Raw genomic sequence first — 12,711 nt, 5'->3', positions numbered from 1 at the left:
TTTCATTAGAGGCTGGGAAGTACCTCTGATCCAAGAACGGGTAAAATCTCATTTGGAAAATATTGCTCACAGTCCTAGTGATGTCTGTACCAGAAAGAGACACGGAAACTGCTGTTTCACACACTGAAAGCCATGGGAGAAGGCTACTATGAGGAGAAGAAAAATGAAGAACCTTTTCTCCAGACAGTGTGTCTTCTTTAACCCTCCAAAACAGTCTAGGGGGGGACAGGAGTAGTTTTTCGAAATACACGTGAGATGTAAAGGCTAGGAAGGGAGGAGAATAATGTGATCAAGTAGGTGTACATTGGTCATGAGTTAGTTCAGGTTGCTGATAAAAAAGAAAATTTGCAGCCATTAGGACAGCGAGGTTGTGGAGCAGCCTTCTGGGGAAAGCCCTGGCAGCAGGATCCTACCTATGTGCAACATGCACTTTGATGGAAGGGGCTGTGTGACAGGACAGGAGTGATCCAGGAGGTAGAAATTCAAGCTTCAGAGACACAAGACTGCTGCTGTCCAACTTTGTGGTATACCTGAGAGACAGCTGAGAAGGGTTTTGCAGGCTGCTCCGTATTCATTTATTTAACTAAAGTCTTTCTTCAGGACTTGTGTTGGTCACCTGCATTTTTGTTTCTCCTCTTGCTGTATGATCTGGCTCTGGGCCAACTTTGGTTCCCACACCGCTCTGAGGCACTGAGGACAGTTGACAGGACCAGATGTGCTCTGAGGGGCATCACCAAACCCCTGTAATGCCACAGGCTGGTGCAGCTGGCTCATGCACTCATAGCGTTATACAGTTTGCCAGCTCAGAGGGTAATTCTCACCGGACAGACTGATGGGGATTGCTGTCACCTTCTGTTGCATGTTGGGCATGACTGGCTTCCTAAAATCTCTCAGGAATTTTTGCCAAACGTCATTTCTCTTTAGGGGCTTAGGACACTGTTGATACCCTTGACATCTCCTCCTCTTTTCTGCTGTCAGACTGGAATTTTTATGGGGTTTGGTGCCTTATATAGAAGGGGCTAAAGTGTTAATGAGTGTTGGGGTTTTCCACATGGTTTGAGGAGGTCTGAGGTTCTTGTAGCTTCTCCTACCTTTAACACCTACTGCGTGGCTTCCTGCAAGAGGAGAAGGCTTGGCCTCAGTAACCTATGTTGCTTCTTCCAATCCTACATGCTATGCTCTCTTTAAATAGCAAAACATGGTACAAAATGTGCAGATGATTTTAAAGGGAAATCAGGTCTCTGGACTTTATACTGAAACACATCCTCCTGGGTTCTTCTGCCCCACCTGTGCCAGAAGTGGAGGAAAATAATTTGTGACTTATGAACCTCTCTGTCCCTTTGGGGCGAGTTGGGCCTAAAGGAAGATGGAAAACTCACTAATAGTCCCAGTCTTTTGACAGAAACTTGAGCAGTTTGTACAAGTGGAGGAAAGGAGTCCTTATTTTCTCCACTGTTCCTTGCGCTGTTGCATAAAGGCAAGTAAGTTATACAATAGCTAAATAGGGATTACACAACTGAGCTCCATAAATCTAAACCAGAAACAGAGTCTCTATCCTGCACTGGACAAACATAAAAATGTGGAAGGGTGACATTCTGGTCCTAATGAAGTTAATGGCAAAGCTGTTCTTACTCTGGTGAGATCACAGTTTCATCCAAAATCTTGGCTCAAGCCTGTAGCTGGCTGACCAGGCTGGATATTTAGAGCATATCCCTGTTAAGTTTTTCCAAGTACTGGGATAAGGCGACCTTCTTTTTTTTTTTTTAAGCTTTTTGCTTATGATAAAGAAATACATAAAAGTATTTTAAGACCAAGTACTGAGCAACCACTTGCAAACCTGAACTGGAATCCTAAAAAAGGCCTGATATACTATCTCTGAGTGCAAGAACAAATATTAGCAAAGTACTTGTTCCCATGTTTTGGTGTCAATACTTTAAGCCACTGAAAGCTGCTGTTGAGTCACACTACTTGGGTATCAGAGGGAAAGATGGGAAACCCTGACGTGTGGGGGTTGGGAGTCCAAACAAAAACCAGACATCAACAAAACAAATAAAAGCCCCTAAGCTCTGCAAGTAAATAACTTTGTGAAATGATCCACTGTGCTACAAGGACTGTAGCGCAGCAGAGTGTCACTGGAGCTGTTTGGCACACAGACCAAACTAATTACTTGACAGTTGTTTTAGTTTGGCCTGGGGTGGACAGCAGTGCTGGGTAAGAAAAGCCACTGCAGTTTCTTCATGTCCTTGGGCTCATATGGTCTGACTATTGAAAACTATTGCTGTTACACTGAATGCTAGCATGTACTCCAGGGCTCCCCCCACCCACAAGATTCCTGCCTGATGCAAAAGAAAGGAAAAAAGAATGGAGGAGAAAAAGGAAAGCTTGTGCAATGAGGGCCATGCATCACATGTATTGCCAGCCCAAGGGTTATTTCTCTCCCCCTCTTCCCTGAAGCATCTCTTAACAACTGAGCTGATTCAATGCAGAATGTCATTAACAATCTAACAATGAACAAGGACTGGGGATCATCCTTATCTTACAGAAGCAAGCTATAAATAATCATCTTGAGCAAATCTAACATCCTGACAGGGTGGTAGGATCCCAAAAAACTGATTCCAGTGTATTAATAAACACAAACGCTGAACCATTTCTTGCAGAGCTTTTTGGAGCTGTGTAAATTCTTCCAACAAGCATCAGATAAAGCTGTCAAGGTTGGGAAAGAATTGCTTCTATGTATGTGATCAAGCCTGAGCAGTTAAAAAGACTTAGCCTGCCATAAACAATTAGGTATGGTAGGTCAGTGCCATCCCAGTGTCATTGCTGACAGTTTCATTACTTAGGCCTGCCATGGATATAATTCTCCAGGCAACTGTCTGGAAAGTCATCATAGCTTTGACTGTTTCATGACCAGCTTCTGACCAGCACACATATGGCCCAAGCAGGGCAGGCCAAAACCTCACAGGCTCAACTGTAACTTCCAACTTTTATCACTGTGAAATATGGTGGCACAACAGCCTGTGGCTCTGTCCCTCCCCTGCACCAGCTAGAAGCCAGCTGGAACATGAGGGGCTACATGAGGGTCCTTCTTGTTTTTCTCACTGTGAAGAACAAGCAACTACTCAAGTTTCATACCCAATCATCATACTGCAAGCTTACACCATCAATGTGGATGGAGCCATGCTACTTTACGTCTCCATTCATTCCCTCTGACACTTGTCTACCTCTTTCTCCATTCACACTCATGTCTTTTACTAAGACCTCTCTACACCTTTCTTGCCTTATTTGTCCCCTCTCTCACATCCATGATTGCACACTCTTCACACTACTCCCTCTTTGTTCTCCTTTGTTACACCCTAGACCCCACAGATCCTCCCTTGGCCTCAAAAAAAGTGATGAAGAGGAAGAGAAGAAGTAAAGAAGAGAGTGATTCTGTATAAGAAACAGTGAGAAATGCAGTGTACCCCTTGAATGAGGTCCTTTGAGAGGTACCCAAGGACTATCCAGGTTACCCAGAATTTCCTTTGGTGAACACCTGCTTTCTCCAGGTCATGGGTCTTGTTCTAAATTTGTGCCTCATTGGGTAGAAGCTTTGCTTGAGGGCTCATGTGTAAGACTCAAGGATTAAACCCAGAGGAACATGAGCAGGTAAGATGATGCCAGAGTCAGTACACTATCACATGCCTGTGCTAGACCTCAGTTGTTGCCAGGAAGCCCATACAATTACTTAGCTTCCATCTCTTTTTGCAGGTAGTTTTTCTGCAGCATTTTAGTCATTTTTCAAAAAAATAAGCAGAGCATTTATTGTTCAAAAATGCTGCCTCTGACTGTCAAGGCCTTTGCAAACACTCACTGTTAAGCATGGACATTCATTCTTAAGTGTAATGATGAACATGGTAAACAAATCCAGTCTCACTGAAGTACAGAACAGAGACACACCTCCAGTCCCAACAAGTATTGCTCATGCTTCAGATGCAAAAATCAAGAAACCCTGGCCTTTGGTGCTCACTAGTGTCCTTGCAAACACAAATAGAGGCAGTGATTACCATCCTGTGTATTTTTCCAAGTTCTGAAATGCAGTCATGCTTGTTTTACATTGACCAAATAGCCTGAAGTGCCAAGTTTCCAAAATAATAAAATGTAAGAGGATCTGGCTCATACGTTTACTAAATACTAGGTTTGCCTTTTGAAAGAAAGGACAAAGAACAGAGGAGACTGTTACTTCTCAACACTCAACAATAATTCTGGTGTGTAGCTTCCTCTGCCCTGTCCAACCTCAGCTGGACATACAGACAATCTCTTTCTGGGCATCCCACAAACACTGACGCTGAGGTGACACTCTCCTTTATGGACACAGCAGCCCAAATTGGGTAGCTAAGGAAGAGGCCTTCATTTTATCTATAAGGAATTCATTGGCAACAAGTCATATGAGAGGCAGACACAGAAAATGTGCTTAAAGATGCTGAGTGGCTTATCTTACAGGATGAACTCTACGGTTTATAAACTAACAGCTTCGCCACAGATTGCCTTCCCCAAGCCACAAACACCTGATACCTTCAGTTCCAATCATGAAATTACAAGTGCGGTAGCAAACAGCAAATGTGGTCAACTACATGACTTGCCACATAGTACAAAGACCACATCAAGAACAGTAATTACTGCACACAGTCCTGTTTATCCTAGCGATCCTAGAAGCCCTTTGCAAACTTCAGAGATCATTTTATGGCAACCAAGCTCAGGGAAAACGGCCTGGGCCAGAATGAACAAGCGCGATGGGCTACTCTTACCCACCACAAAACAGCTCTTCAACCATAAGCAGTATGACTAAAGACCTGGCTTAAGGCAGGAAAAACTTACTGACAGCCCTTCAGGTGCTGAGTATGTAACAATTTCTCACCTAGTCTCTTCCTGAGTAAAATAACTGGTCCAGTGCTGCTGTCCAGTACTTACACCTCCTCTAATAAACTGAAACATTATACAATACCCGAAAGTTACAATTTCCATTTTTCTTAGCAATATATAAGACCATATTTTAACTACTTCAAAGTATTGGGCCAAATTTGATTACCCACTCTTCCTTTTCATCTGCTGCTGCTTCTTCTTCACTAAAGCCAAGCGAACGTGCAAAATTTCTGCCCAGAGAAAAAGACCTTTCTGTGATTTATTATTAGAATATAAAGCCAACATATATAAATAACTGGACATGCCAATCTTACTCTGATTTACTCACTCCAAATTTACCAAAACTTTGAATCTCAAAACCAGGTTCTCCATATGCCAGCCTTTACATTACCTGACAGACAGACGGTCAAGTGTAAAAGCAGAATCAGTCACATCAATGTGGTAAGATGACTGAACAAGACCTAGGTTATTAACAATTACAGCAGTTCACTTACCCTATAGTAGTCTGTGCTGTATACATCTCTAGACATCCCAAAATCCCCAATCTTCACCAGTAGGTTCTCACCAACCAGACAATTGCGGGTAGCAAGATCCCGATGCACAAAGTGCTGTGACGCCAGGTAAACCATACCAGCTGCAATCTGCTGGGCAATGTGAAGCATCTGGGACTGGGTCAGCTCAGCAGGACGGTTGCCTTCTGCCATCAGTACTGCATCTGGTCCATGTGCCCTGCACCAAAATACAGGCTGATTAAGAGATAGGCCACTTGTAAGCTGGAGAGGTGAAAGGCATTAGTGAGACTAAAAATACACAACTGACTTGCTCAAATATAATAACAAAAAGGGCTACAAATTCATTGGTGAAATAAGGGAAAATTTGTATCTTTTTTTTTTCATTTATTGTTCTCCTTCATTGTGTGAAAGACAGGTGGTGTGAAGAGCATTACACAACAGGTGATATATTACTCATGGAAATAAGGCACATGTGTTCATAATAATACCCCTCTGTCCACAACCACCACCTTTCTCCTGTTCCATTCTAGTAAATCTTTTCTGGAGAAAGGCTAGCAAATGTAGCTGTTTGGTAACTGAGGAAAACCTTATCATAAAAGGTGACAGAGTGAAAAGCAATGAAGTGGCATGCATAGCATCACTTTTCCTATGACTGGCATTCCTTGATTTCTACAGGGGGACAGGCCATTGAGCCTTCCATCTTTTCTTAAAGAAGAAAGAGCTAACTCCTTCTGAGATGCCATCTGAGAAACAAGGACAGCAATTTCAGATTTACACTTTTAATTTCCTACCCAAATGCACAGCATGAAACCGTTTTTGCTTATTTCATTACCAAGGATGAGTCCTGCCTGAGATGGGAATCCTTGACAACAGGAAGAGGACACAAAACACACACTGTTTGGAACAACTAAACAGCTTCAGAAATACAACCTTTTCAAGACCTAGCAAGTCCCTAAGATGCAATAATCAACTGATTAATGAGAAACTTGTATACACTCCAGCATTCTGCATTTGGAAAGCCCAGCTAAGTACTGGAACATATGTGCTTCACCCATCTTAACTATGTTAGCTCTGGTGTACATGTGTAACATCCTAGTATCTTGAAGATACAGATAAAAACATTACTACACACAACATTTTATAGTAAGCATTACTAGCTAATCCTTATCCAATTAATGAGGTCATCTGGCAATCATTCCTCATTTGATACACCTTATAATATTCTAAATATCCCTTTCCATCCATTCCATTATTCTGTGTTTTCGGAAGCCTTTTTTATTCCATTCCTGCAGACTATTCTTTCTAAAAGACCACTTCTCCTTTTCCCTCCTCAACTTTTTGTTTTTAAAAATACTCTAGAACTGATTTTTATTTTCTCTCAAAAGTCCTTCCTTCCTACAAAGAGGAGTTTCAGAGAATTACCTTTCTAATCAATAGAGGTGAGGCCTTAATTCATCCCTAGGGGAAGGGCACAGGAGTTTGGAAAAGAGTTGCAAATTAATCAAAATCTGTGAGATCAAATCTGACACTACCTATTAGAAATATGATATTAAAATTGCCCCAAGGGAAGAACTTCATGAGCAAAGTGACAGATGTGAGAAAGTAACGAAGGAGGGTGTGTAGCATTGCTGGGACTGCATCTGGTACCAGGCAAAGAAGCTCTCTGCCACAGGGTACATACAAGCAGCTGTTCAACTAGTCTGGGTTGGGGAGGAATAAATGGGAGGATATGAAATCTCCAACCAAGACTCACAGGCAAATTCCTATTGAAAAGCACTGTACCTTTTCATTGCATGGATTTTTTTAATGACTGCTCTCAGACATGAAGCTCTGAGACGCTAAATTAGAGAACTCTTCATCTTTTGCTAGTTTCCTTGAGGACATGGTCTGTATCTAATGAAACTTTTGGATTATTCTTAACACTCCATCCACCTTGCTTGTCCTCTTGGAGCTGGCTGTAAATGAGGTACTCCTCAGTCTCTGCAAAAGCCAAGGACACTGACAGAGATTTCTTTGGATCCACATCAGCCTCCACTAGCCAGAACAAGCACAGGCCAGGCATGACTTTGAGGCTTTAGTCCTAGATCTGAAACAGCCTTTGGCTGCATGCAGACGGCAAGGCTCATTTGGGTTAAATTTCGGATTCATTTTTCCCCGACAGCCTTTGGTGGCGCTGCAGGGTAAGAAATACAGGCTCTCACCGCCCGCTTACAACTAACCTCTCATCTGCAGCACAAGCTGCAGCAAATGTGAGAGGAATGACAAATGAGAGCTTAGGTTTAACAGCTTGTCCCAGCATAATCATTTTATGTTCTAAAGACAAGGGCTGATTAATAATTAAAAAAAAAGAGAAGACCTAAAGTAGGAAATATACTGTCTGCTGAACTACCTTTCTGTACAATAATTCAAAATCAGCATTATGAGGTAAGAAAAGGCCAATCAAAAAGAATCAAAGAATAAGTATTTCTTATGAAATAAGAAACTATTTCTTATCAGCTGCAAATCTGGCTTCTAATGGAAATGCAATGTTCTGAAAAAATACTGGGATGGCATCTTAGGAAACTGCAGTTCCCTCCTGATCCACAGCAGAGGTCCAAGCAGGCAAATGTAAATGCCCCGACATAGGTCTGACAATATTTTTAAATCCTCTGCCAGAGAGACAGTCAGTCTGGGAAAAGTAGTAGCGTTTGCTCTGCATCCCCAGTTCAGGCCCTGGTCTCCCTGCCAAACCTGGCAGGCCTGACAATAAGGGAGGATGCTAGTTGATGTCATTTGCTTTTACAGTGTGGCTATTTGTTCAGCAGAGATTAGAAAGACAGCAAACTCATTTCACATAGGCTATCAAAAATGCATAAATAGCGACACTAGCAGTCACTAGCCATTTCAGTCAGGCAGAAAATCTGAACCCATTTAAAGTGACATCAGTTTTGATTGTTTTACAGCTTTATCACAGGTATCTTTCCAAAATGGTGGTACCCCTAGTTATCTTTGGCAGGAGAGATCTCAGTACATTGAAATGCCTTTGTGATATTCTTTGATGAAAATGACATAGAAGACCTTGAAAGAACAGTCCCTTATGCAAATGGTTTTTTTTACACAGGAGCAAAAGCTACCTCTTAACGGCTTATTTTTATGTCAACAAGCGCAGGCTAGTGGAAATAGCACATACACAAGGCCACTGTTCATAACTTCCTGGTTCATGAGTTACCTATTATTGTGAACTTTAGGTATCATCTATTTGTTTATGACTGCTTTATTGCCAAATTTCAATTTCCAATGCACATTCCTGAACAGCTTTATGAAATAAAGCCCTAATCTGGACCCCAAGATGTAGCATTTTCCATTGCATTGACGTTTCCACAGCTCACAGTTTTCTTGCTTCAGATTAATGGCAGTCTTTCCAAAACACTGAGAGGAGGGAAGAGAAAAGGGGTTAGATTTCAAAAGCTCTTAGACGCCTACAGATAGTGATAGGTGTTGAGTGGGATCTTCCCAAATGCTACCAGAAAGCCTGCAAGAAAATGATTCCTACTGTAAGATTTATAACCAAACATTTCAGAATACACTGAAATATATTGGAAACAATATTCCTTTGGTTCCCATTCCTCTGGTGCAAAGCATAAGGCTTGACTTAATGGTACTTCCAAACAGATGAAGAAACAATGATCCCCACATCCCAGTATGGAAGATGAGAGTTGCACAGATTTGCACTCCTAGGTATCAGCATTTTCCAGTGGTAGTAGTTAATCTGACATTAAGTACCAGTAACGCCTACCTTCTCTGCCCGCTTCTGGCTCAGCAACACAATATGTGTTTGTGGATTTACCTGAGGAATTTGTTAAGATCTCCGTGCTTCATATACTCAAAGACCATGATGAGCGGATCACCTTCGACACAGACGCCGTAGAACTTGACGATGTGCTCGTGTTGCAAGTTAGTTAGCAGCTCTGCCTCGCGGTGGAAATCCTTGCGGGCATTGTCACTGGCATCCTTCAGTGTCTGGTGGAGAAAACGAAAATGTAAGGAAGGGGAGATGTTTGCAGAAGGTAGCGAACATGTGGGATGGCACTGTAAGGGTAAGATAAGGACACTCTACTGCATAAAGGATGGAGGAAGTACTTTCTTAATAACTCTTTTAGAAATGCAGATATGATGTTGAAGTGCAATTAAATAATGGCAGTACAATTCTCATTCTCCTGCCACACGTCATTCCAAACAATGATTTTTCTAAGAGGATGTAGGAATATTCATGATCTTGCTGTGCCCAGTCTTTTCCAAACACAGAACAAATAAACTGATCTTATCCAAAAAACATACTAGTACACAGCTGGCTCATATCCTTTAGCATTTAACTCAGGCAAACCCTAGTATCCTGTTGGTATTTACCTTTCTCGTACGTTCTTTAAAATAAAACTCTGCTTGCTTAAAATGGGAACGTAGATGCATTCTTTATGTATTACTAATGTCACTATTGCTGATGTTGGCCCCTACGGTGTGCTATACATTAGGTAGATTTATACAAGGGTACGTCCCTGGACCAGAACTTGCAACCTGAGACTTCAGCCGGAAACTGCTTTGAAATTCAGTAAATGTACTCACATGCCTAAGATTAAGTATGTGTACAAGTAACTGGAGGATCAATCCTAAATTGACAGAGAGGAAGTAGATGCAGATCAGAATTCTGGGGTGTCAATTTTTCTCACCTCCTTTTATTTATACACCTCTAAACTCTTGCATAATTTAATTTTGAAGGAAATATATCAATACTGGATCAAATAGGAGACTTAAATGTTGTATAATGCACTAATGCTAATTTAACTGCCAGACATAGGCAGTTTTAGATCTCTTCTTAAGAACTACAATTCCTGAGCAAGGAAACACTTTCACACACCAAAAAAAAGGCAAATTCTGACACCAATTAAATGAGGAATAATTATAATTGACAATAAACCACTACTAGGCTCTACCTTCAAAAGGTACAGTGGTTGCACTATACTAATTCAAACAGTATTTTTAAAACAGTAAGAGAAAGATAGCAGGTTACCAATGTTCACAAATTATTATTCACAGAAAGTGATGTCTGGGCTCTGTACCTCTGAATTTTAACTACACCTAGACTTAATACAAAGGAAGATGAGACACAAAAGTAGTGGCATTGTTTTAACTAAAGATGCTTTTTCCTGGCCATCTAGTCACTTTATTTTCTACCCTGAATTCATATACAGAGCATGGGACCAACCACACTCCTCAGAACAGACACAGAACAAGTTGATACTGTGCAATCATTCTGCCAACAAACCCAGGTTTTAGCTGCAGTAGTCATGGTTTGTTCAAGCTTTTTCTTTAACAGAGACAATTCTGTCCACTTTTCTAGTATCACACGTATACATGTGTGAGGAAGGGACTAGAAGATGACTGTTGGACAAAACACTTGCTTTACTTGTGAAACTACAACCGCAGGTCTTGAAAAATGAACAGCTACCATAATAAGGTTTAGATGGGGGGACAAAGAGCAGGGCAGACTGGATAGCCATCTACCAAGTTCAGGGGCTTTTCCCTGTGGATTTCAAGATCTGTGGATCCTAGAGGCAATAGAAATCACTCATGCCACAGATGACCCTTCCCTGAGGGACCCACTTATGAATCTCATGTGTCTTCAGGCCCAGAACCCTTCTTCCACAAGTTTCACCAATAATGATGCAACAAGGATATTGCATCATCAAAGCTTTACAAGCTATATTAGTATACACAGCTATATCATCTAAGGTGGATATCACATTGGCTCCCCGTTATGGTCCCCACACAACCACATCTGAACTGAGCGAGGACTGAAATTGAAATGTCTTCCAACGCTTCTGGGCTCTGGGATGATGATTTAACATGATACAGGCACCAACCCACAGTCCAATCTATGCTATATAACAAAATCACTGGGAACAATTCTGTTGTCACTTGAGTTTCCTCTGGTGGTTTCATGTATAAAGCAATTGTACTGTAATTCTTCTTAACAACAGAATTAGAAAAACATTTCATATAAAAAACATTTTTAAATAACAGCAACCTGGAAAAAAATTGACAGAGAGAAGCATAGGCTGATACTCTTTCCAGCAGGCTCTTTCCCTGGAAAGACAGCAAAAATGCTGACAGCTCTGCCCTGTGAGGATGGCATATTGTATATTTCAGAAGATGCTTTTTATCTCACAGAAACAGCAAAATTATCATATGACAGAGCAGTTGCCATGGCAATTACACATTTTCTGTCAAACAGCAAAATGCAGAAAGGTCTAAAACCCAGGTAAAACTCAGGCAGGGTTTCTACTACCAAGGGGCGACTTGAATTTCTGTCACCCACCATTGCAAAAACCCCTTTTCATTATTTCATGCAGCGCACAGAATAGACACAATGCATGAGAGACAGCTGACACAGTCAGGCAAGGAGGAGACTGGAAAGTGAAAAAATTTAAAAGTATGTAGAATTTACATAGAAATGACATTGACTAATGCATTTAGCTTGTTCTCAGTGCAAGAGAAAAAATAAAACCAAAATAAAACTGTAAGAGCACAAAGAGAGAGTAAGACATATTCATTATTATTATCATTACTGACAAGTATGCCAAAGCTCTGCATACAAAGCACTCTCACCAGTCAATAGCAGTTCTTCTTGAGTAGGAACTGAGATACAACAACATGTACTATCCAACCACTCAGGCCAGCAATAAGGAGGAGGGACACGCTCCCTTGGGCAACAGAGGGACCCCCTGGCTATTACAGGAGCTCCACATCTGCTGAGTTCACCCTTGTGACAGTTGGACCGCCACCCCATGCTTATTCACCTCCACAGAGCCCCTGCCCAGGTATCCATGTACCATCTGGTCTCTGCAGACCTGTGCTCTGTAGCGAGCGCAAACCACCAGCTCCTTAGTCCACCTGGACACCACGGAGCTGCATCCACGGGCGAGTTGGAGCAATAGCAGGGGGATGTGGCTCTCACCAACATCAGTATGACTTGGTAATGAAACTCTCACAACAGCTGTCCTTTATGTTGTTTCAGCCTTCCCCTATGAAATCCTTACTATTGCTCCCCATCACCATATAAGCACTGAGTGGTATATTTCCTCAAGAAATGAAGGAGTGGTTTTGACCCTTCTCTGAACTGAAGACCTGAAGAGTTGAAAACCTTTGGTCTTCCTCTGCAGGTGCCGTGGAAATGGTCTTCACCTCATGCACATAGCAGTCTGCTAGCTGAGAACAACCCTGGAGCAGCACAGGGTGAATCCCCCTGCAACCTCCCAGGGGAGCC

At 41.8% G+C, this 12,711-nt stretch overlaps 1 protein-coding gene across 3 annotated transcripts in view; it reads right to left on the bottom strand.

Moving 5' to 3' along the window:
- The window catches only part of NTRK2 (neurotrophic receptor tyrosine kinase 2), a 201,126-nt gene that overhangs the window by 34,265 nt on the left and 154,150 nt on the right, over positions 1–12,711 (bottom strand). For 2 of the 3 annotated variants that reach the window (XM_072859245.1, XM_072859244.1), the window contains 2 exons: positions 9,238–9,410; positions 5,394–5,628 (listed from right to left, as the gene is read on the bottom strand). In XM_072859245.1, the coding sequence (XP_072715346.1) occupies positions 5,394–5,628; positions 9,238–9,410 (408 nt within the window). The remainder of the gene's footprint in view (positions 1–5,393; positions 5,629–9,237; positions 9,411–12,711) is intronic. The other variant, XR_012042107.1, reaches the window with a different exon arrangement.

This window comes from Ciconia boyciana, chromosome 4, assembly GCF_034638445.1.
Source record: "Ciconia boyciana chromosome 4, ASM3463844v1, whole genome shotgun sequence".
Taxonomy (NCBI): Eukaryota; Metazoa; Chordata; class Aves; order Ciconiiformes; family Ciconiidae; genus Ciconia; species Ciconia boyciana.
The sequence above is the reverse complement of the archived record's forward strand: the minus strand, read 5'-3'. Positions and strand labels throughout refer to the sequence as shown.